The sequence below is a fragment of the Dermacentor variabilis genome, chromosome 1 (assembly GCF_050947875.1).
Source record: "Dermacentor variabilis isolate Ectoservices chromosome 1, ASM5094787v1, whole genome shotgun sequence".
Taxonomy (NCBI): domain Eukaryota; kingdom Metazoa; phylum Arthropoda; class Arachnida; order Ixodida; family Ixodidae; genus Dermacentor; species Dermacentor variabilis.
Genome location: NC_134568.1, coordinates 3,246,341 through 3,272,235, shown reverse-complemented (window position 1 = coordinate 3,272,235; position 25,895 = coordinate 3,246,341). Strand labels below are relative to the sequence as shown.

The 25,895-nt window shown below is 46.4% G+C and overlaps 1 protein-coding gene and 1 pseudogene across 1 annotated transcript in view; one reads left to right on the top strand and one right to left on the bottom strand.

Annotated features, from left to right (window-relative positions):
• Positions 1 to 14,035, bottom strand: part of LOC142569781 (uncharacterized) — a 38,948-nt gene extending 24,913 nt beyond the window's left edge. Inside the window, exons 1-3 of the mRNA XM_075678628.1 lie at positions 13,906 to 14,035; positions 279 to 397; positions 118 to 207 (exon numbers count right to left, since the gene is read on the bottom strand). Coding sequence (XP_075534743.1) covers positions 118 to 207; positions 279 to 355 — 167 coding nt within the window. The 5' untranslated portion in view covers positions 356 to 397; positions 13,906 to 14,035. The remainder of the gene's footprint in view (positions 1 to 117; positions 208 to 278; positions 398 to 13,905) is intronic.
• Positions 14,036 to 20,249: 6,214 nt separating this feature from the next.
• LOC142574914 (NAD-dependent protein deacetylase Sirt6-like) lies at positions 20,250 to 21,135 on the top strand (annotated as a pseudogene).
• Positions 21,136 to 25,895: the final 4,760 nt, after the last annotated feature.

Below are 25,895 nucleotides of genomic sequence, written 5' to 3'. Positions count from 1 at the left end.
ACCTTAACAGCTTTTCATGTAGAATTTTGATTATATTGAGGGTGGCAGTAACGACGATGGCAAGGTGTCATGTCAACATCTCGTACAATTGTTAAGAAGCGTGCACCAGTAGAGTACCTGCGTAGCGGCGTCGCCTGTGCTTGGCTGCCAGCAGGAACACTTGAACGCCAGCTCATCTCGTAGGTGCTCCGACTCCTGACCCAACGGCTGGAAGCAGAAAGTTCAGAACCTTGATTGAGAGCATTCGATATGGCTCTTCCAGATGGACGCGGACATACTTGCGGGTTGTCGACGTGAGCTTCAGTCTGCCGCCGCGCTCTGCCTCTGGTAGCCTGCCTCCGGCTGCGTTATCCATCACTGTGTTGATGGCGGACCAGTCTGGCACGTGACCACTGAGCTACAGTGAATACAGCGGATACACTGGAAGAAACTGTGAGAGAATGGAGCAATCATGGCAGTGTAAATGAGAAGCCATGTTTTTTTCGCGACTGCTTCTAAAACTGATGCGGGAGGTACTTATTTTGTCTATATGGTCGCGTGGATCCAGCGACTAGAGTTCGCATGTGCTGTATAAGTGACTGACTGCGCAGAACAGCAAGTCTGGCAACAATCAAACGCGACACCTTCCCCCTCTGCTATCCAAAAGAGTCATTCTTGAGATATGTCGCTATAGACAAACGCCTGCCATGAATTTCTCACTGCAGACAAGTGAATGTGATCAATTATTTGGCTACGTATGTCAATTGTCAATGGCAGCAGCAACAGAAAAAAGGTGCACAGTTTCCCTGGGTGCTAATATTTCAATGAATGAGTACAATATGGCGCTGTGTTTTCTCTATATAATAAGGCATGTGGTCTGTATGAATCCAAGCAGGCGTTCGGCGTATCTAAGGCCCCGTGGTTATTAAATAATTTACACCCTTAAAACTAGTTAAGACTGTAAATCTGTATCTAACTCATGAACGTACACTGTTTGCAAGTTTAAGGGTGCGAGTTATAGACCAATTTACACCATTTCATTTTAAGGGTGTGAAATATTTTACAGTTTGGGCCAGTTATATGTAGCTTAATGTGGCGCAGTAGCCAAGGTAAAAGAACACGGGATGGTTACTGTTGTAAAGATGGACAAGTCATGCACCCTGACCACAAATTGTAATGTTGTCATGTTGCGAAAAGCAAGCAGATGAGAATTGTGCAAGGCTGACGCTGCGGTACAGTTAAGAAAATGCATTCCAGCCGCGTAAGATTTTCTTGTTACCACGAAGACTAAAATGTAGATCAATTTAAATTATGGAATTTTATATGCGAAAGCCACGACATGATTCTGAGGCACACCGTAGTGATGCACAGCGGTATATAAAGGGTCGTGAGCGTAAACGAGAGATTTAGAAGTGGCGCCAATTTACCCACAGCATAATGGATTTGTTTTCCCCTGGCCATTGCTGTAGAGAACTGCATAAAAACAGTTGTGTACACCGTGACTTAATGGGATGACAAATAAGGGGACTGCGGAATAATGATTGCCACCTGGAGTTCTTTAACATGCACCCAATGTACTGTACACTACCATTTTGCATTTAATCCGTACTGAAATGCGGCCGCAGCAGCCGGAAATATACCGCCCGCGACCTCTAAATCGGCTGCGCAGCACCACAACCGTTATGTCACCGTGATTTGGAGAATGAAAAGGGCATAAGTGCCCCCTTCGGACAAGAAAACAGACTGGTGGGCTAGTTACATTGCGCTAAAAATATTAAAATCCCTTAAGACAATTGTGATCAAGCAGTTGAACAAGTTGTCGCGTTATTGCAGGTTTCCTGAATTACCTCATTCAGTTGCTTTCACTTGCCATTCCAACAAGTTATGCAGAAACTCCCCTGGAGTTGTCTAAGTATGCGTAAGCATACCCCGAAATTTCGTTCGGCCAACCCGCAAATTTCAAGTTGGCCTACCCCCAAATTTCAAGCAGGCCCACCCCCAAATTTAAGTTGGCCCAGCCCAGAATTTCAAGTAGGCCGACCCCGCACATTTCAGCAGGCCCAGCCCCGAATTTGAGTTAGCCCATCGCCAACTTTCAAGTTAACCCATGCCTAAATTTCAAGTGGTCCACGTCCAAACTTCAAGTGGGTCCACGCTCAAATTTCAAGTTGGCCAACCCCCCTGTTCCAAACTCGCCCACCCCCAATTTAAGTTGGCCTACTCTTAAATTTCATGTTGGCCCACCCGCAGATTTCACTTGGGCCACCCCCAAATTCAAGTGTGTCATCACCCACATTTCAAGTTTGACCACCCCCAAATTTAGGTTGGCCCACCCCCAAATTTAAGTTTACCCATCCCAAATTTCAGTTGGCCCACCGTTATATTGAAATTGGCCCACCCCTACAGTAGGCTTGCCCATTCATATTCTGTGGAGCCCTATGTACCCCATGGATATGTATAAAACTGATCATATGAGTATTCTCCCTTATAATGATTTTTTTCCAATTGTTCCTTATCATTTATAAAGCTGTCAATATATATTTACACTATATTTACGATTTTGATGTTGTTCCCCACGCTGACTTAATTACCGAACTCCATGCTTACGGTATTAAAAAATATTGTATCCTGGATTTCATGTTACCTCACTAATAGGAAACAAAGTGTTACTGTGAATTCCTGCTCCTCTGAGGAATTGAGTGTTAATTCTGGTGTCCCGCAAGGATCGGATTTGGCGCCCATATTATTTTTAATTTATATCAATGACATACAATGCTGTGTTCACCCGTCCGTACATACACGATTGTCCGCAGACGACTGCGTCATATATAAGTCAGTGCTTAACTGTTAAGATCGACTTACGTTAAATGACTTTTTACATTCTATTCAACAGTGGTGCAAGATATGGGGTATGAGACTAAACAGTGCTAAAACAAAGTACATTCATTCACTAACAGAGGACAACCGCATGGCTTTACATGCACATTAGACAATACCCTCCTGACCAGAACTTCGCGCATAAAATATCTAGGGGTAACAATGACAAATAACCTAAGTTGGGAACCGCACATTAATGAAATTTGTCGCAAAACCCAGAGTAAATTATCACTATTGAAAAGAAAACTGCGCGGAGCAACAGTGCCTGTCAAATTGAAAGCTCACAAAAGTCTAGTAAGACCTATCTTAAAGTATGCCGATACAATTTGGAGTCCACATCAGAAATATTTAATTGACAAACTGGAACGAATACAAAGATTAGCGGTTCGGTTTGCCTTCTCAGATTATTCAAGATAGAGCAGTGTTAGCCAGTTAATTATGGAAGCTAATCTACAATTTCTAGCCCGTCGTAGAACCCTATCGAGTTTAAATTTATGTATGAGCTCTATCATGGCCACTTGAATATCAGTCGCTCTGCCTACATACCTGACCTCACGAGACATTCACTTCACACGGGTCACAGTAAAATGGCCAAACAAACCATAAGCCACACAAACTCGCCAAGTATTCTTTGTTTCCAGCTGCCATTGCCTGCTTGTATAAACTACCAGAAGTACCTTTTCGTCTACTCCGGCAGAATCCTTCATTAATAATATTGCCAACATCAACTTCGGTATGTAACATGTTCATTATGCAAGAGTACCCGACTCACAATTTCTGTTTATGTGTTTTTTCCCCTGCGACATAGTATTTTTTATACGCTTAACGTTCCGTTCATGTATTACGTCTTTTCTTGTGCTTCACTCCTGCTTGGACCCGAATGTGGCCTGCAGTATGTATAAATTAAAAAATAAGAAATTATAAAGTCCTAATGCCTTTGCAAATAGCGCATTTTTGTACAGAAACAGGGCAATACAGTTTCCGCGTCACGCACAGATTTTGCTAGCATACTCGACAAAGAATGATTGCGCATTAAAACCTGCACATGTACCACGAAGTAGGAATATTATGAGAGGTGTGCAAACGGCGTTCATCCCAGGATACCAGTTTAGGATGCGTTTCAAGCAGTTTCCGAACGACGGTGCGCTCGTGTGGACCCACTAGATAAAGTCGCTTGATAATTTTAAAGTACCGCCACTCTTTGAACTCCGCCGCCGCAGCGCGACCTCCTGGCCTCCTCCAGCGCGTCCCCCCTCCCCCCCCCCCCCCCCCCCGCAGCAGCTAGTTTCGCCCCCCGTTTTTCTGCATGATGACTGGTCTCCCTGCCGTTACCCTTGGAAAGGCGCGGATCTTGCGTTTTGCTTGTGTTTTTCTTTTCCGTTCACGCGATTTTTCTCGGCTGGGCTGGCTCGGCGCTTTTGGTCGGCGTAGCGAACGTGGTACGCTTGTTTCCTGCTCTATGTGCTAGCGCTATGCCGTGCTGTTGCGCATATAACTGCAGCAAGAAGCCTGAAGATGGTTATGCCGTTTTTATGATACCGCAAGGAAAGCGTGAACGCTTGCGCAGGAAGCAGTGGCTGCATAACATTGGCCGAAAAAAGCTTCGTTCCGACAACGAACAGCGTTGTTCGCGAGCTGAGGCATCTTTCTTATTGCTCGCAGGAGACCATCCCGTAAGGCTGCATTTTCTTTTCATTCTTCAGGCCTGCTCCACGGCGTTTTTATTGCGGCAATTTGTACGTTGCATGAACATGCGATTGTCCTCAGTATGCTTAATATGCAGCGCGGCTCCATCCCCTCGCACATCGCCAAATGTTTTTATTCAGTCGGAAACGCAGCACTATAGATTCTGCTCTCCGCTGTGAACAATTATGTGCGAAGATACCGCCTCTCGATCGCACTTTTTGCGATCTTGAGGATCCGCTGCCTGTTTTACTGAAAATGGATATAGCGGCTTATAGAGGAGTACCAGTGCCAGTATAGGGTACCAGTGACACCCTCGAAGATAATGGAAGAGGGAATAGTCTAGAGGAATTTGACATCCCACAAGTAGCGCCGGAAGAAGTGAAGAAAGCCTTCGGAGCTATGCAAAGGGGGAAGGCAGCTGGGGATGATCAGGTTACAACAGATTTGTTGAAGGATGGCGGGCAGATTGTTCTAGAAAAGCTGGCTACCCTGTATACGCAATGCCTCATGACCTCGAGCGTACCGGAATCTTGGAAGAACGCCAACATAATCCTAATCCATAAATAAGGGGACGCCAATAACTTGAAAAATTATAGACCGATCAGCTTACTGTCCGTTGTCTACAAAGTATTTACTAAGGTAATCGCAAATAGAATAAGAAACACCTTAGAATTCTGTCAACCAAAGGACCAGGCAGGATTTCGTAAATGATACTCAACAAGACCATATTCACACTATCAATCAGGTGATAGAGAAATGTGTGCAATATAACCAACCCTTATATGTAACTTTCATTGATTACGAGAAAGCGTTTGATTCCGTCGAAACCTCAGCAGTCATGCAGGCATTACGGAATCAGGGTGTAGACGAGCCGTATGTAAAAATACTGTAAGATATCTATAGCGGCTCCACAGCCACCGTAGTCCTCCATAAAGAAAGCAACAAAAACCCAATAAAGAAGGGCGTCAGGCAGGGAGATACCATCTCTCCAATGCTATTCACAGAGTGTTTACACGAAGTATTCAGAAACCTGGATTGGGAAGAATGAAGGATAAGATGGATGGATGGATGGATGAAAAACTTTATTAGGGTCCTTTAGGAGGCCGCTCCCACGTCGGGACAGAGAGGCCGAGCCTCTCCGCCGCGTCGCGGGCCCGTTGGACAGCCCATAACTGTTCTTAGAGGTTGGGACTGTGTAGGACCGCATCCCAACGTGCAGCAGTGTTGTTTTCATCGCCGCGAGAGTTAATGGAGAATACCTTAGTAACTTGCGATTCGCTTATGATAATGCCTTGCTTAGTAACTTAGGGGACAAATTGCAATGCATGCTCACTGACATGGACAGGCAAAGCAGTAGGGTGGGTCTAAAAATTAATCTGCAGAAAACTAAAGCAATGTTTAACAGTCTCGGAAGAGAACAGCAGTTTACGATAGGTAGCGAGGCACTAGAAGTGGTAAGGGAATACATCTACTTAGGGCAGATAGTGACCGCGGATCGAGATCATGAGACTGAAATAATCAGAAGAATAAGAATGGGCTGGGGTGCAATTGGCAGGCATTCTCAGATCATGAACAGCAGGTTGCCATTATCCCTCAAGAGAAAAACGTATAACAGCTGTGTCTTACCCGTACTCACCTACGAGGCAGAAACCTGGAGGCTTACGGAAAGGGTTCTAATTGAATTGAAGACGACGCAACGAGCTATGGAAAGAAGAATGATGGGTGTAACGTAAAGGGATAAGAAGAGAGCAGATTGGGTGAGGGAACAAACGCGAGGTAATGACATCTTAGTTGAAATAAAGAAAAAGAAATGGGGGGCATGGCCAGGGCATATAATTAGGAGGGAAGATAACCGGTGGTCATTAAGGGTTACGGACTGGATTCCAAGAGAATGGAAGAGTAGCAGGGGACGGCAGAAATTTAGGGGTGGACAGATGACACTAAGAAGTTTGCAGGGAGAACATGGCCACAATCATCAGATGACCGGGGTAGTTGGAGAAGTATAGGAGACGCCTTTGCCCTGCAGTGGGCTTAACCAGGCTGATAATGATGATGATGATGATGATGATGATGATTATGATGATGAGAGGAGCTATTATTTCTAGCTTATGTCGATCTGTGCGTCAGTCAGATACAGTGAATGCAAGCCCTGAAAAATTAGTGGCAAGTATACCTGTGAGGAGCGGAAGCGACGAGCGCTAGCTAGTCCACATTACATTTTTTTTTAGTTTTAAGGCGAAAGCCTTTAGATCTCTATGCTTCAAAGTGACGTTGTGAACAGAAAATATCACGTGGCCTAAGAAAGGCCAGAGGCGACCCAAAGCATGTCCACCCCTGTATAAGAGAATGATTAGCGAAGTTAACTAATGCTTTATTAGTGATGAAATTAAGGTGGATTAGAGTGTATTAAGGAGGATTAAAGTGTATGAATAAGGATATAGGTGTATGAAAGAGGATTAAGGTGGATGAAGGAGTACTAAAGCGGATTAGGGTGGATTATGATGATTTATGGTTGATGAAGCAGTATTAAGACCGATTAGGGTACATGAACAAGGATTAGGTAGGATTGAGGTGGGTGCAGGATGATTGAGGTTGATTAGGGTAGAGTAAGGTAAATTAGGGTTCATAAAGGAGGATTGAGACCAATTATGATATATTAGGGTTGATGGAGGTGGATTAGGGTGTATTCAGAAGGATTAAGGTGCATGAATAAGAATTAAGGTGTATGAAAGAGGATTAAATCCATGTAGGAGAATTAAGGTGAATTAGGCTTCATGAAGGAGTGTTAAGACCGATTAAGGTATTTTAAGGATAACTAAGGTGCACGAAAACGTATTAAGGAAGATTAGGGTGGATTAAGGTTGATAAAGGAGGATTAAGGTTGTAAAGTCTACTGTAATAAAACTTAATCCATGCTATTCATTCATCCACTTTAATCGACCTGAATTCTCCATATACCTTAATCCATTTTACTTCACCGTAATACACCTTCATCCTCTTTCATCTACTTTAATCTACTGTAATCCTTCTTCATGCACCTTAATCCTCCATAATCAACCTTAATCCACGAGAATTCTCCTTAATGCACCCTGATTCACCTTTATCGACTTTTGTCCACCCAATTCCCCTTTAATTCACCCTACCCTTTCTTCGTTCACTTTAATCCCCCTAATCCACCTTAATCTTCCCTAATGCACCTTTATCCACCTTCGTTCACTTTAATCCACCTTCATCGACTTAAATCCACCTTAATTATCCGTAATACACATTAATCCTCCTTAATCCTTCTTAATTCAATCACTAATCAATCATTCCTGACCTTCGTTAACCAGTAATGATCTCTCCTACACGGCTGCACATCCTCTGGTTCGCTTCCGGCCTTCCTTCAGTCACGTGATATTTTCTGTAGCTCACAACGCGACCTTGAAACAGAGAGGCTTTCGCTTAATAAGCCACGCACAAAGTGTTTTGCCACAAGCAATACTAGATCAGACGCACAAAGTAAAGCATCTCATCATGTGGCAGAAAAATTGTCTGGAATATATAACTCGCCACAAAGCTCCTTTTACATCAGTATAGCCCGTTCATACGACTTTAAGAAAATACCAGCCTCCTCATAAACGTTGCCTTCAGAATTATCTATGCTTTTATCAGCATTCCTCAAAATTTTCAACACCACTGGGGCGCGGAACTATCCCAAGATAACACGCCTCCATAGAATGCTGCGGACCGTCCGCGGGAGCGCAGGAGAAAAAGCGTGCCGTGCGCAGCCGGCGGGCGAGGAGAATCGAGGAGAGTTTCGCTACTTTCAAATTATCAAGCAACTTTACCATTAGAGTTGCTGTATATGGCTCCCACAGGGCGCCATATATGTGGGAGCCATATATTGTAACTCTAGGGGCCATCGTCGAGCGAGCACAACGAAAGATGAAAGAGCGAACGCGGAGCGGTAGATGAAAGACGCGAGCGGCGAACGGTGGAGACCAATGAAAGCGGCCCCTTCACTGAGGGGCACGCGAGCACTGCTGTCATGCGGACCCGCAGTTTCCTACTATCGTCTGCTAGCGTCAGCTCTAGCTCGCACTGCTCGCGTTTGTTTGGATTGGTTTGTTGCTTTCGTTCGCGATAGTTTCGATTGTCATCGTGGAAAAAGAAACGGGTGAACAGGTGCACAAAACAATTCATACTGCAAGAAACCGTGCAAAAGCAACACACGTATACCAGCATGGAGGAAGGAAAAGGATATGAGGGAGCATACCGCAAAGTGATTGAAGCTAAGCCTGTCGGCCCTACACATGATCGCGCGTCAAAGTGCGCGGCTGGTTTTAGTGTTCTCACTCTGCAGGGAGAGCCACGGCAGGGCAGCCGAATAAACGCGCACTGAATAAAAACTACTGGCATACCTACTGGGAGCAAAATGTTTTAAGAAATCACGGTGCTTGGTCCGTGATCTGGAAGCAAAAGGTCATATCTTGGGCCAGCATTGTGGCTTCACGGAGCGTTGCTTGCCAAGGCTGGCTGCGTGACGTAATGCTCCTTCCTATAGCTTTCCTTCCTCCATGTATACCAGCACAAAGCGAAGAACATGGAGGAAGGAAACTGAGGAGAAGCCCTACCCCCTCCGCGCGCTAGGAGAAAAGTGTGGAGGAAATGACGTAGTAGGTTCTCCTTTCTTTTGCTGCTTTTTTTATTTCTTTGCTGTAGCGGTTACGCCTTTCAGGCCACTATGGCGGCTTTTTTATAGTTCTGTGCGCTCACACGTGTTGCTCCGAAGGATTCGTACCGTGGTAAAGGCGCCGTGCGGGCAGGTTTGCATTGGTTTCCGTGTTTTGTTGCGCTGTGTTATCCGGACCGTGCTCTCCCGGATGTTGCCGTGGCCAGGTGGGATAGGAGGAACTAAAGTTCATGAAATTAATGCGCATGCAACTCTGTACGAAATGTACCGCGCCACGGCAATGGCGCGGTAATATCCGAGGGAATATCCGCGGTAAATTTTGTCCTCTGTGGCGGAACCATGCTAACGGGCCATCGCAGGCCGAAACCGATGCGTTTTAGAATCTGTACAATGAACGCCTTGCAGGTCAGTGATTCCTGCTTTCGACAGCGCATATGGTGCATCTGCGGCACGTAGACGTACGTTATGAATTCATAGTTCGTGTTCAGTAGCAACTTGCTTTTGTGCATATTAAAACACATGTTGCTTAACTGTTGCTTGTTCCTCGCAGTACTCGCGACAGCAGGAAGTCCTTTAAGCAGAGCGCGTTCGAGGTTCATGCACATCAGCGCAGGTGTACCTCAATACACGTGCTGACAGACCATTTTGGTACCCTCGGCACAGCGCACCTGCCAGCCGACGCTTTATCCTGGAAGATCGGAAAGAAGCGGCTGCTTTGACTTAAGGAATGAATCCTCCCTACCGCAGGCGTGTCTTATCTTTGCGCGCGAGAAGTGCTGGGAAGTGAAGGTTAGTGGATGCGCTGCAAGAGTCGGCAAGGCTCCACAGAACGTACGCCTGCGAACACATCAAACGGCTGTTCCATGGTCGCATATAAGCCGGTTCTACGCGCGTACTGTTCTGCACCGTGCGCTGTCTATCGCAAAACTTTGGTTCCGTGATGCTTCACTTACCGTGGGAAGAAGACACCTCAGGCCGGAGCCAATAAATCTAAACGCGTAGTCAGAAATGACATTCTTCCTCCTCGCCGGCGTGCTGTCGTAGTGGTGCGCGGCCACGCGAAGTTCGTTCCATAAAGCACGACGATTCCTCAAGCGAGAATGCGTTTGTGCTCACAAACTGCAAATAGATCGCAAGTAGGTCGGTGTGTCGTACGTGTACGTGTACGTGTACGTGTGAACGTATGCATTCTCACTGCACTTGCAGTGCAGTGAGAATGCGTACGTTCTTTTCGTATTGCCAGACGTCTAGCTCGCAAGACCGTCTGAGAGCCCCAGGAAGCCCAGACAGAGAAAAACGAGTAGAAGGCAGCGATAAAGGCGATCTTCTTAAAAAAAAAAACACGCAACAACTGAGCATGCGGCCCGTACCTGCGCTTGACGAGAACAAACAGTTCAGTTCGCTGCACCTTATAAGGCATGTTTATTTTAATAAAAGCAGGTAAAAGCAGCCGATTCGACCTCACGGCCCAATCTGCGAAGTTCATTAAGAACTTCTTTCAACGTGACTTCGGCAACGGTAATGCAATGAGACATCGCGATTCTTCAGTGGGCTTTTTCGATTTTCCACTTCTGGCTACCCGCGGGCTGCCAGAACCTGCTAGGACGATTTTGGTCTGGCTGCTCTCTGGAAGTTCTCTGGCTAGCGGACGACTAAAAGAGGCGATGGGCGCTCGCCGCCATCTTTACGGGGACTTCACGGATTGCAACGCGGGTGCTTGAGGACTTAAATTTACCTCGCTCAGCCAACTGTCTACCGTCATATTCGGATTTCCTTACTTCTAGCGTTATGCTTTTAGGTGCTAACGCACTGTTCCGCATCGCGAAGCGGTGTGATACGAGCCGTGGTGAACCGTTTGAAGCTTTTGTATGCGTGTCCCCAGTTGATTGCTTCTTCGCGGCGGTGAACAGCGCGCCGCGCTATCATGCGTGCATGTTATCTGCATCGTGTTCCACGCAAGTTGTAGACGCTCATTCACAGATTGCGGTACATTTTGGGTTCGTCTTTCTCTGGTGGCGTTCCTTTTCACATATCTCGCGTATGTATATCTCCTTTCTCTGCAGTTAGCGAAGGCTTTGCAGCTAGCCCGTGTTCGCTCCGTCTCTCCGTCGTATGCTGTGGCAGCACGAAACCGATATGTGTTCGAACTGCAGGCCGTTGATCTAAGAATACACTGATTGCACTCGGTACATTTAGACACACGTACATTGGCTTATTGCTCTCATGATTTCGACCAATGTTGTTTTTCGTGTGAAACGTTTCGCTCGTCACAGGCGACGTGCATTTTCATGCGCCAGCCGCATCCCCAGCTCCTTAAATGAGAAACACCATCAGCCACAACAAACTTTATGGAATCGAAGCCCAAGCAGGTCGGCGCGAATTTTTATGCGTATGAGCTAGACGTACCCGATAACCTGCTTTTTCATGTCTTGTGATGACACAACGCCAACTCATCAATGTCGCCGGTGGTCGACGTGATCGCTGCGAGCAGGTATCCTCCAGCTATCGCTTTCGAGTATACAATCACGATTTCGCGTCTTGTCATCCGCCGCGTCGGAGGCCATCTGTTGCGCTGCGCAAGCGAGGTTGACCGAGTACGCGTCCTGCGCCGAGTCGCGCGAAATCGCGCGAAAGTGATCGTATCCCTGAATGCAACAATATATTTTCAAGCTGGCAACGCATAAATGGGCCTACTACGCCGAGCGCGCGCCGGCCTCGACGGGAGCTGCCATGCTGGTAACATTTGGCCAGCTGTACCGGCGTTCGATTTTGCAAACTTCGGGCAGGTTCGGGTTGTCTTGGGATCCCAGCCCATGTGACTTCCTGTCAGAACCGGAACTAGCTGGCTGCCAGAATTCCGAAAATCGAAGAGGCCCAGTAGTATTGCTGCAGAGCGCGCGCGGCCGGGCAGCCCGGTTGCGCGCAGCGCGGCATTGTTTCGAGAGAAGTAAACAAGAGAGGAGAGCTGGCCCGATAGGCGGAGCAACGCCATGAGCAACGCCAACTTCCGGCTTCACCTTTAGCTTCGCAAAGAGTGACCTCAGGGCCTCTCCTGAGTTTCCTTCCTGCATGGCACAGGTAATAATGTTTAGCAGTGCAACGTATTTCACCCTAATCCACCTTCATTCTTCTTCATTAACCTCACTCCTCCTTAATCCTTGTTCACGCGCCTTAATCCTCCTTTATACACCCTAACCATCCTTATAAGACCCTAATCCTCCTTAATACTTCATTAACCATAATCCACCCTAATCGGTCTTAATCCACCCTAATTCAGCGCAATCATTCTTTATGCGTCTTAATCCGCTTTAATTCACCTTCATCGACCTTAATCCACCTTAATTATCCTCAATACACGTGAATCCTCCATAATACACCTTGATCCATCTCAATACAATCACTAATCAACCATTAATTAACTTTGCTAAAGATCTAAGGCTTTTGCCTAATAAGCCACACGGACAGGGATGTACCACAAGCAATACTAGATCAGATGCGCAAATTAAAGCATCTCGTCATGTGGCAGAAAAACTGTCTGGAGTATAGAACTCTCCTCAAAGCTCCTTTTACATCAGTATACCACGATCATAGGGCTTTCAGGAAAAATCAACCTCCTCATAAACGTTGCCTTCAGCATTACCGATGCTGTTATCAGCATTTCTCAAAATTTTCAACACCACTGGGACGCGCAACTGGCCGAAAATAACGCGCCTCCACAGAATGCTGCGGCCCGTTCACGAGAGCCCAGGAGAAAAAGCGTACCGTGCGGAGCGCGCGGAGCCGGCGGGCGTGGATAATCGAGGAGGAAAGCGCCGCAGGGGGGAGAGTGTCGTTACTTTCAAATTACGAAGGGGTTTTAGCGGCCCCGAAAATGTAGCGCCGCCCCTCAGAGGATGGCCTAAACATGCGCGAATCGTCGACGTGCTCTCAGCACGGCGAGGCACACCGCCGTTGGCACGCCTCTCATGATACTCCTACACCGTGACCTCGACCTTAGACACATGGAGTTGCGAGTTAACGGCGAGCCGTCACCGGTAAATTGACGACGACGAAGTTCAGACTCCGCATGCTCGGCGCGCTCGTGCCAGGTAGCACGCGGGAGAGAACATCCGGGCATCTAGGCAGCAGCGAAACAGCTCATAGTACGTTCGTTGGACTCGCGGCTCAAGAAAGGTGCGGGACACAATTCGCCTCCACTCTATCTCTCAAGTAGTTCACCTGTCTCCGAAAGCAAGGAAGAGAGAAAAAAAAAACGTTACCCCATGCTCATTTACTGGATTACTCGCATTTAGTGTGCCAAAACCACGATCTGATTATGTGGCAAGGCATAGTGGGAGACTCCAGATTGCCTTCGGCGATCTGAGGTTCTTTACCGTGCACGCAATGCACGCTACAGGGGCGTTTTTGCATTTCGCCCTCCTCGAAATGCTACCGTCGCGGTCGGCTTAAGAGAGCAATGTCAAAGCCACTACGCCACCACGGCGAGTAGGCTCATGTACTCGTAATACTTAATGCGTACATAGCTAAATGTTTTATAGCTGCCTGGTCGTAAGCCTCCCAAGCTGATGTACCGTTACAATGGTCAGAAAAAAAGATAGCGTCCAGCATCTGACGCTGGAGCTGATCATGCTTGACAAACAGTATTTTTGATTAAGTGCAGATAGTGTTTAATGCAAAGAACCACTTACCGAAATGCGTCGTATTGCAGCTCCTGACGAAGGTGAAATGTTCGCAGCAGATGGACGCCACAACAGCACGAAGGCGTCCGCAAGGTATCTGTACACATTAGACTGTACTAGACAACAGTAGATTGGACCGAACGGCGCTCTCCCGCTGAGGCGCTCAGTGTGGAAAAATTGTGCGAGGGCGCTGCGAGCGATCTGGATTGGGGGCGGAGGCGCGCTTCGCGGCATGTTCAACGTAATTTCGCTGCGGACGCTGAGATCCATTACGCACGTACGTTCTAATAATAGTGCTATATCGCAACAGCAAATTTATGTTGACACCTTTTGGTTACGTATACATATTTGTGACATGGGTTATGCAACATGACGCGCAGTTTTTCTCGCAGGAAGTCTGTGTTGTAAATTTTTTTAAGGTTTTACTTGCTTTGGTTGCGCCCGTGACTCTGGTCGGCCGGTACAATTGTAGGTTTAGCCTGGTGAACTGCTATCTTTAACATTGTTTTTCAAAGTAACACGTAATTTTTGCCACAGTAGCCGCCTATCTGTAACATGAAGCTACGAAAGAAAATTTTATTTATGTCGTGCCATTTTACGCGCGCTTCTTGTTGGTGGAATATTGATCGGAGACAATGATCACAGGAAAGAATATTATTATTTCAACTCCAGTTAATTATATTTTTGGTTTATTTCGATTCTGACTTATGGTCCCGGCTGACACCCATGCATATCTATGGGCCCAAATTTTCATTATCTAGATTCTGAAATTAGCCTTCGGCAGATAATTCTAACTTGGCCAGTCAGCATGCAAGCATGTGACAACTATGGTGACACCAATAGTAAAGTCTTTAGCGGCAGCATGTCGTGGTGGAGTTCAGGGAACTAAATGCATTGAAGACGCAGCATTTCTCATAGAAAACACCTATTTTTGGTCTGGCCTAGGAAGATTTCTAAGCAGCAACAATAGCTCACAATAGCTAATTACAATATTTACCCGACGCTAACGTGTACATTTTTTTTCTCAAGGAAATTTAATCGGAAGTTGCCTGTATGGTGTAATTGAATACAAAACCAAAACCGTGTTCGTGGCGTTTGTATGCTTTACCGCATAGCATGGCTGTATTGCGGCGAAGCTGATAATCGGAAACCAGCCTCTACTTTGCAACAAATATTAGACCTTGGCCATTTTTCTTGATGAGAAATCAAATGTGCATTAGATTTCTACTTTGGATGCATAGAAAGCAGGCACGAATTTTGTTCAGGGTCGTATTAGAACCGGGCAAATACATACTGCCTCAATGACTCGGCCCCGCAGGGGCGTCCGCGTCAACAGGCGCTGGGTGTGTTGCGACACCACGTACCCGAGAACACGAGGGTTGGACCCTCCCGCGTGTAACCGTGCACGGCTTAGTCGTGTCCTGGGAAGAGTGGATCCTGGTGGTTGAGCCGATGCCAGGTGTTTTTGACATTTACGGCCCCTCGGCGGAGGCAGCACCTCTCTTTGGCCTCAGCTTCACGCAGACGGTACCTCCAGACTGACCCACCTGGAGGAAATCGGCAATCGCCTTTTCCTGTCCTCCTCACCAATCTTCGTGTTTTTCTCCCACTTTTCCATCTTTCCTGTCTTTTCTTCACTTCCTATTACTTCCGTATTTCCTTTCGGCAAGGGTTAACCGTGTGTAATATATTCTACCTTGGGTATATACATTAGGTTATAGTGGCGGTGTATAGCTGGCGTCTGCAGGTTTCTAGGAACCTGTACGTCCCCTTGTTGGGCTCGGTGGTCGGTGGCTACCACCGCCGCCGAATTTTGAAACCATCCAATGGCAGAAGCGTTCCCGCGACTTTCAGATCGGCCTCTGAAAAGAGGTCGCACCGAAGCAACTTTTCAATTCTTTTTAAAACCAAGCGAAGACACATTTCCAAAATACCACGTTCTTCACAGTGAAGGCAACACCACCGTTAGAAAACTCACCAGTCATAGTTTCGAAATGCCTAGCAAACACAACTGGACCTGGTTATAAGGCCTCAAACATGGCTAGCGGTGACCTCCTCCTTGAACTGACCCAGAAAGATCAACTAGAAAAGCTCGCCAAACTCACCAATATTGGTGACAACAAAGTAACAATCTCTCCACACCGCTCACTCAACACTAGCAGGGGAGTTATATCAGAAGAAGACTTCCTGAACCTCAGCGATGAAGAACTCCTCGAAGGATTTCAGGGGCAAAACGTAATTAAGGTTCGGAAAATCACACTACGACGAAATGACAAACAGATCCTGACGAAACATGTGATTTTGGCATTTGGTAGTAGCACTGTCCCTAGTTCACTCGACGCAGGATATTTGAAAATCAACGTCAGACCGTACATACTAAACCCGAGGCGCTGTTTCAAGTGCCAGAGGTTCGGGCATGCATCTCAATCATGCAGAGGCAAAGAAACATGCGCACAGTGTAGTGCCAACGACCATCCATCTGACAACTGCAATGCTGCCGCACAATGTGTCAATTGCGAAGGCAATCATCCAGCTTACTCGCGGAGCTTTCCTTGCTGGAAAAGAGAAAAAGAAATAATCGCAATAACTGTAAAGGAAAAGATTTCATTCTATGAAGCGAGGAAAAGGCTAGGGCAGTTACCTCAAGTAAGCTGTGCCAGTGTGACGCGGCAGGGGGCAGCGCTACACCGGTTTCAGGAGTCTACAGGGTGGACGTCCGGTACTTCTGTAGAAACTCCAACTGCCCCCTTGGTGGCTGCAGCCAGTGCTGCTCCATCGTGAACGAAGGCGGCCCGGCAGACTACAGTGCCGCAGGGCCCGAAGTTGAACAGCATCCCACGGCCCGAGACGCGCGTCTCGGCGCCGGGCTCTCGATCATCCAGTGCCTCGGAAAAGGCGATGGAGCTCGATCCGAAAACCCCGGCGTCATTGACGCCAAAAGACCCGCGCTCCTTGGAGCGCTCCCAGAAGGAGAAACACATTGTAACTCCTCTGAAAAAGGGAAAGGTAACCTGAACGGTTACCGCCCTTCATAAGAGTAGTCAGACTTTAAATACATGTCACCTACAACTTGTCAGTTCAGACACATAAGTAACTTTTTTCGATTTCAATAAGATGGCTTTCATCATTCAATGGAATTGTGGAGACCTAATTCATAATCTAGGTGACATCAAAGACATAAATATGTTATCACTAGTAGCATTCTGCCTTCAAGAAACGAACCTAGGACCCAAACATACACATTTTCCTAAAGGTTTTACTGTCATAAGAAAGGACCGCGAGCACTCCAGTCGTCTATCAGGAGGTGTCTTTATTATCGTCCAAAGCGGCATCCCCACACGGAACGTTTCACTAAATATTGCGTTCGAGGCAGTAGCTGTCACCGTTTTATCTTTGAAGACTATCACCGTCTGTTCGTTGTACATCCCTCCTCATACCCATTTCACAACTCGAGATATGGACAATTTAATTGGCCAGCTGCCGGAGCCTTTTGTTTTATTTGGAGATCTTAATGCTCATTGCACTCTTTGGGGCAGCGATAATAATGACCAAAGAGGACAACTTATTGAATATTTTATTTGGCAAACAACATCTGTCTTTTGAATTCAGGTGCGCCAACACATTTTTCACTGAGTTCACGTAATTTTAGCTGCCTTGATTTAGTATTTTCCTCTCAGGATATTTTTACCGATTTTAAATGGGACGTACTGGAGACTCCATATGGCAGTGATCGTCTACCTGCTTTAATCCACCTCACATCAACACTACCCATTATATCCCACATACCACGCCACTGGAAGTTACAAATGGCAGGCTGGGCTGCTTTTACAGAAAGTGCCAGGCTGGAGGAGCTTATTTTAACAGACCTAAGCATTGAAGAAATTGTTGAAAAGTTTACTAACTTCATTATTTCTGCAGCTGAAAAGGCTATTCCGCAATCTTCTGGCGTTGTTCGGAGAAAGCTGAATCCTAGTTGGACACATGAATGCATCGTAGCAAACTAAACAGCAAAATAAGGCCTGCGTAATCTTACGCAGATACCCAACACATAACAACTTTCTGAATAATTACCTTTTTATAAAACTTGCCTATGTTTGGTTTACTAGAAGCTTGTGCAATAATAGCAAGTGCACTAACCCTGATGCCTTATTCACAGGAAAAGGGTGAGCTTGTTGAATTTTGATCATAACAGCTGCATTATCCAACCCTCCTCAAAACTGTGGGTAACTTATGAGTATTTTTATGTCACTTTTTAGCTAATGCACCCATTGCTCAGAAACAAGGTTACAGCTTTTCACAAGTACTGCTGGATTCGGAAGATGTAACAGTAGTCCTAGCCATTTTGAGTGGCTGAGTTATACTGCCAACAAGGCAACGAAGAAAGAAAAGAAAATCCAGCGACACATAAGCACTACTTATGAGTTCTGAACGCGAAAACATTAACGTCCAAGTGAACGCCACTGAGCGAGTGTGTTGAGGCACTTGGCCAAAGCCTGCTAGAGAGCACAAGGCCGGTGCACTTCGATCTGTGACATCATGCTACCTTGTCCGACTACCATATAAATTCATGGGGGTGCTCCTGAGTAATCCCAAGGCCTCCTAGATATATCTAGGAGGCGTTGGTAATCTGCGGCGATTTTGATGTCACCGCTTTCTTCACGTGGGGCTTGGGAATTAAAATATCGGTTCAAGTAGCAGGACATCATAAAGCAGAGTGCACAGGCCTGCTATCTAGGACATGCTTGTTTAGCCCTGTGGGTAAGACACTCGGCCTCTGAGCGAGGTGTAGTAGGCTCGAAACTCACTACCGCTGTTTTTCCTTTCGAATGTACTCTGTTTAGAAATACAGTAATTTCTTTATGAAGAGTACCAAGGAGCAGTTAGAACGCAGGTGAGAGCTTGCGTTGATAACAGGCTTCCGAGACTTGAGGGCGATGCCCTCTACCCTCACACAACACCTGGCACGCTAGTGCAGCAGCAGGTGTTCCCTTTCGCCCGCTCTACTTCGTCGAGGCGCGCTCATGACGTGGCATTGCAGCCAATGGGAACTTGTGTGCCGTTCTTCGCTTGTCCACACGACAGACGCCAGCTTTTTCACTCAATCGACCAGTTGATGCTTTGGCATCAAAAGACGGAGGTTCACTGATGTTGAACTGCCTTTTACGACCCACTGGATTGACGGTCATCTGGTAGATGAAAAAGCTGTGGTAGACTTATTTATAGAACAAAAATCTTGTCAAAATCAATGAGAATTTCGTTCAGGCTCTTGCGATGATTTTCCTTCTTTTTTTACTTTGCTCTCACTTTGCGACTTTATAGACATGCGCATTGCTAGATTCGTATACAACGCTTTTACTACAACATTTGATCATGTTGTGTATTTTGCTTTATCTCTTCACAATGAAGCAAGTTGAGTTACAAAACTTGAGAATATTATTTCACTGTCAGTTTTCAAGAGTATCATGTTTTGTCAACAACCTGCCCAGTTGGAGATGAATCCCACTCTCGAAATAGTTAGCAAAATAAAATTGTTCAATGGAAAGCTTTAGGCAATCCATGACACAGCTGAACTTGCTGGCCTCGTGCAAAATTATGTGCACAATGTACCTAACGATAGCAGCAGATATGAAATAAACAAAGGTCATAAAGGGGCAGGAAGGGACATAAAGGAGCAGGAAACATTCTGAGGTGTATTTTATGTGGAAGGTAACCGTCATTTGGAGCCCGCGTGAACTATCAGTGAAATTGTGCGTTGCTCGCTGTTCCACGTGGGAATAGTAGATGGGCCACTCCCGAAGAAAGCGCGTGTTGGCGCTTACGTTCGAAACGCAAGTCGCATGAGAAAAGATGCAAGCACATGTTTACAATCTTTTAAAAGTACCCTGATGGTTAAACAACGTACGCAGGATATTAAACGAGGCGCGTCACGAACTAAAGACGAGGATGCAATTTTTTATGCTTGTTTTTCCCTTAAAGCATCAGAGGGCAAAAACAAATTTCATGAGTTGCCTAACAAATGTGCTGCCAAGTTAGTGCATTATCTAATAACTGCGGCCGTGCGATTTGCTTGCAGCTGCCACGAAATCGGAAGCAAAACTTAAGATGTTGCTAGATTGTTTTTGTTGTGTCCTAGTGCTCTGTGACTGCTGTTTCCTTACCTCACGCTCTGTTGTAATTTAAAGCTGTGCAACGTTGACGTCATGCAGTCGTTTATTTTGTTGTTCAACATCTTGAGGCTTTCATAATAGCTCGGCCTGCTTCTGCAAGCCGCTTCATCGTATATAAAGCAAGCAGCAGCGGCATTGATGGAAGTGTGAGCGAAAACCACAACAAGTTGCCGCAAAAAGTTCGCCATGTCTTGCGATTATGCTAGCAGGCTGTCCGAATACGACAATAAAGGCATCTGCGGCCAGCCCAAGCATTTCGACGAGCTGTCACTGCTCGAAGACAAGATCGCGCGATTCGCTGACTGGATGCAGGCCTCCAAGCACATCGTAGTGATCACAGGCGCCAGCATTAGCACTTCGGCCGGGATCCCCGACTTCCGCGGTCCGCGTGGAGTCTGGACTCTGGAGCAGCAGGGTGAGATGCCGCAGGTCAACATTTCGTTCGACGACGTGGTACCGACTTCGACGCACATGGCCCTGGTTCCAGAACGTCGACGGCCTGCACCTGAAGTCGGGCTTCCCGCCGGACATCCTCACGGACCTGCACGGAAACATGTTTCTAGACCGACGCAACCAGTGCGGTCGGCAGTTCGTGAGGACTACGGCGACCAAGTCGGTCGGCCAGAAGCCCACCCGCGAGTTGTGTGCCGTGCCCAAGAAGAACGGTCGGATGTGTCGCGGTCACCTGCACGATTCTATCCTGGACAGGGAGCACGAGCTGCCCGAGGACGGGATCGTAGCGGCCGACCTGCACTGCAGAGGCGCAGACCTTATCCTGTGCCTCAGCTCAACGCTGCAGATCATGCCGTGCTGCGCGCTGCCCCTTCTGACCAGGAAGACGTAAGGCAAGATCGTCATCTGCAACCTGCTGCTGACGAAGATCGACAAGTCGGCCGACTTGATTCTGCGCGGCTACGTCATGGAAAAACTGACTAAGCGCCTGGGAATCGCGATACCAGCCTACTCTGCCGCTTGTTACCCGACCAAAATCAAACGCGAAGCCCCTATGAAATATCCAAAGTTGAGACTGCCGGACGCCAAGGCACCTGCACCTTGCAAGTACAAAAATTAACCCCCGAGGAGCGAAAGTACCTCGCTGGACGACACGATTACGCGGAAAGGGATCAAAAAAGAACGTCGTCTGTCGTCCACCAATGCGACCGGTTTACAGACGACGTGCTAGGGACTCTAATCTTACGTTTTGCAGCTTAGCGACATCTCTTGTTAGTCGTGCAGGTGTCAGTTGTTTTCCGTATCCATCGCGATTGTGATGTGAGATGAGGCGGTGTTCGGGACCACCTCTGTTTATGCTGCTCCAAATGAACGCCTAGTTTGTAACGTGCTCGTGTTATTTATAGCTCATTCCTACCTTGATATCTTGAACTTTTCATGTAATTTGCTGCCTATTGTGCATCGCATCTATTATCATTGTTTTGCCAAAACATACTATCCATGCAGAGCTAACAAATTATAAGCTTAATGGATTCATGTTTCATGATATTGAGTGATGAATCATTCTTCATTCTAAAAGAATGAAGTAGCCAAACTGTTGTGTAGCTGGGCACCATCCAATAATTACATGATTCTTGATCGCAGCAGTTAGTGTGACACCTGTTTATACATCTTTCACTGATTATGTGCCTGGAATAGAAAATGTTGCAGTCTTTTCTGCAAAAATATAAAGGCATTCATGTAAAATGCCTTTTGGACAAAATGTACAGTTAAACATTACGTTCATTTAAGTCCCCTGCTCATTCACTGCCGCATTTAGAGTAAACAAAACATTTTCTAGTGAAACAAGCTGCATTTCAGCGTGTTTGGGGGTTCATACAACACCTTCCATATTGACCTGCAGAGTCATTTTGAAAATGTTTGCTAAATATCGGGTTCAGAAAAGTGCTCGCCATTGCGCTAGAAAAGCTGGACAATCGCCCCTTCACAGAAGAAAAAGTTCGAAACTGGCCCAGACGGGTTTCGGCATTCAATGCCTTAAGGGCTCTGCTCAAGTTTGTAAAGGCTTGTGAATTGTGCGACCATCTTTGAATGCTGTAGAATGTAGCTAGAATGTAGCTTTTGCATTATTGTGTGAATTTTTCTAAAATTATTTTTCTTCTTTCACCTTTTATTCCCTTTACCCCTTTCCCCAGTACAGGGTAGCTAGCCGGTACTTACCCTGGTTAACCTCCGTCTTTCCTCCCCTTTTGTCTCTCTCTCTCTTAGCTAAATATCATGCGTGTTGCTTGAGAAGTTGTACTTTTTTTTTAAATAAAAATTATTGGTAGAAACTTTGCAGTGGAAATAGTTTTTTATTATACTTTTGTCCAGTGTATTTTGTTACAAATTATTTGCTCCTGTAATAGCTTATGGGCATTTATATGACCCATTTATGTCAAGTTATTCATAAATGTGCATATATAAATATGTGTATACCAGTCTTGCTTCAGTGAATGACAGTTCATAATGCAGCATCTAGCTGAGAGTAAATGACCACGAAATTCCACTGGAACCCACTGATACACTGCTTGTCAGGTGCCGGGGAAAGAAGCTGCTTCCAAAAATAAAATTAAATTATGGGGTTTTACGTGCCAAAACCACTTTCTGACTATGAGGTACGCCGTAGTGGAGGACTCCGGAAATTTTGACCACCTGGGGTTCGACGTGCACCTAAATCTAAGTACACGGGTGTTTTCGCATTTCGCCCCCATCGAAATGCAGCCGCCGTAGCCGGGATTCGATCCCGCGACCTCGTGCTCAGCAGCCCAACACCACAGCCACTGAGCAACCACGGCGGGGTGTGCTTCCAAGAGTCAAATTAAGAACAATACATGTTGAAGAAGTGGAGCGAAAGAAAGGACAGAATGAATAGAAAGCACTGCTTGTGAGAGGTTGCCTTATGGAACGAGGTGATGCACATGGTCCAGTGGATAAAGGAACAGCAGAAGGGTTGAATATGTTGACAAATGCTCACTTTGTCGACGCACTATCCAGGACAGCTAGGCAACCTTGTGGTAGTTGCTGCATGAAAACTCAACCCTTGTGAAGCAATGCATTTTTTTATATCCCCATTATGACCTGCTCTTAACTTATGAAGAAATGGAATCCTCATGACCCTGTCCGATGCCATCTGACTTCACACCATGCCTCCGAATTTTCTAATATTGTGCCACCTCATCTAACCATTTATTACACTCTACTGTGTTTTCCAACTATTGGCACCCATTCTGCTACTGTAATAGATACTGGTTACCTGTTCCATGCACATGACCTGCCTAACCACTCCTTCAATAAACAGTTACATGTGGGGTACTTGTTTAATGATCATAAATGTGCAGTTAATTGACGTGCCTAGATCTAAGAGAACATGAAGGAAACTTAATCATTGTGTGTGAGTGATTTCGTTTTTTCGTGTGTGTCCTGTTAAAACTGTGCAGTGCAACTTCATATCAATGATTCACTTCCTCTTAATTCCAACTAGAACATAATTCACCCATGTTTGCTCTCTCATCCATGCTGCCTTCTTTAGTTTATTATCTTCGTGTTAATCACTTTCTGTTCCATCGCCCATAGCGCCATCATTAGCTTCCTTAAAGTTTCTTAGTTATCATAGCTTGCTAGGGCGGTGCAACACAACTTGGCAGTGACTGCAGTAATGGCCTTATGGCAGACCATCAGCCTCATACGGGGTAGGCACGGGGTTCGAATACTGGCACCACCAAAAACACACTGGGTTTTCTCATGGGCTTTGTGCCCTTGTGCTTGGCTGCTTCTAGTGGTTCTCATTTAAAAAAGGGTCTTTTAGAAATTATTTGGCGGGTCATCTGGCAACCCTTCTCCATCCAGCCTTCTAGTAGGGCATTGACCATGGGTGTGGCAGGCAAACTAGATCCCCCGTAGATCATGCAATGCAAAGCCACAATGATCATCATTATCAGGCAGACTAGATCCTCCCGTAGATCATGCAATGCAATGCCACAATGATCATCATCATCACACCTGTGTTGCTGCCGGGGACATAGTGGTAAAATATGTATAGGCATGCTCCGGACCAGGTGCTCAGTCATCACACGACCTCTATGCTTGAAACGACAAAATAGCCGAATGACGGCTCATTCTTGTTCAGGAGCCTTTGCCCATGTCTCAACTCAAAGCAGGAACCCACTGCAGCTGTCGTGCCGCAGACATGGTGTTGTGTCACAATTTCAGCCTTGCAAATAGAGGGATCTAGTGTTTGATCGCTAGCTGCCACCATGTATTCTTTTGTGTTGCTGAATAATCTTCGTGATGCATGCAGGCGCCAGATTTTTGTTATAGCCAGTCATGCAAAATATTCATGTTAACGTGTAGGATTCATACTGTGTATACTCTGTTTCTTTTAATGCAATTAGCATTCTTAGTCTTATGTTCCCCTCTTTGACGTGCTGCTGCTGTCTCCTATCAGGCCCTTGAAATGTCGCTCTTGCTGGCGAGACAACAGCACATGTGCAGGGTCACACAATGCGAAACTACAGCTGCACACTGCAACCACTATGATGCCCATCCAGAGATGTGCTAATCCCCTTACAAGAGCCTCAAAATGAACCCTTTTGCTGTGATACCGATCGGGCTAAAATACCACCCAATGTAGAGAAACCCAGTGCCTTTACAGATCAGATTGGCGATATATGACTTGCAGAACATAAGTACAATGGGCAAGAAAATGTCCTGGCAATCTTGTACATCACCCCACATGCCTCTCAAGCACCAAATCGGCAACTAATTTCCTGAAGTTTAACTTAGTACACTTTGATCTCTCTTGCCCTAGTATGATAATACTGCTGATAAGATGCTAATGATTATAGCAGGGGACTTTAATGTCAGTGTATCTAGATCCGCACATGCCTGGTTTCCCAAAACTTGAGAGAAGCATTCGGTGTTGAAAGGGCCTTCAAAGACTTCATACCCAGGGTGGAAACATGAGGGGTCGTCCACCATGTGTTTGTTAGGGCTTACTGACATCAAAGCACTTAAATACGTATACTTAACCACCCACAGAACTCTATTTGGTGACGAACCCTGTGGGGGAACTTTGCTCGCGCGCCCCCTGATGTTGTTTCTCCCGCGTGGCTCTCGTATCTCCGGTAATCCGGCTTTCCCCGTAGCTAAGCGCCGGCGGTGGTTGGTGTGGTTGCAACATATTACCAGAAATGGCGCGAGTGTTGCGCTGCAAACGCCGCCCAACGGCAAACGCCGACCAACGGCGTGGACTTTGTGGCCGACGCCAGTTTCTCACTGTGTTTGGCTTGGTCCGCCTCGGCTCACAGTACAAAGTGCGCACGTTACCGTATACATGCGGTATACACTCCTCACCGTCTAGTATGCCGTACGAAAAGTCTTTCCGTACCGCAAAGTGCGCGCATGTGCCTTCAGCAGCCGGCACGGTATTAAAGAGATTTAACGGCGCCAAGTTACCGTATGGTAAGTGCGGTAATACGTTGTTGTTGGACCAAGTGTCACAAGATGTGGCTACCGCCTTTGTGACTGGCGTCCACGTTTGCCGCAACCCGGCACTTCCGTAAAGAGTAATACGTGCATGAGCAAGTTTACCAAAATGAATATTTCACACTCATCACATAAGTCTTGTATTCCGAAAGGCTTGAATATTAACCACTATCATCATTATCACGTTACCGTAGGCATCGAGTGAAACACGCAGCTAAATGTGTTCGGTCATCGCAGTAGGTTAGTACGGAACTGCAATACTGTACAGTATATCGTGCTTACCGTACGGTAACACGGTACTGCTGAAACTCTCTATTAGCGTACCTGCGTAGCCTCGTCGGTAGTGCTTGGCGG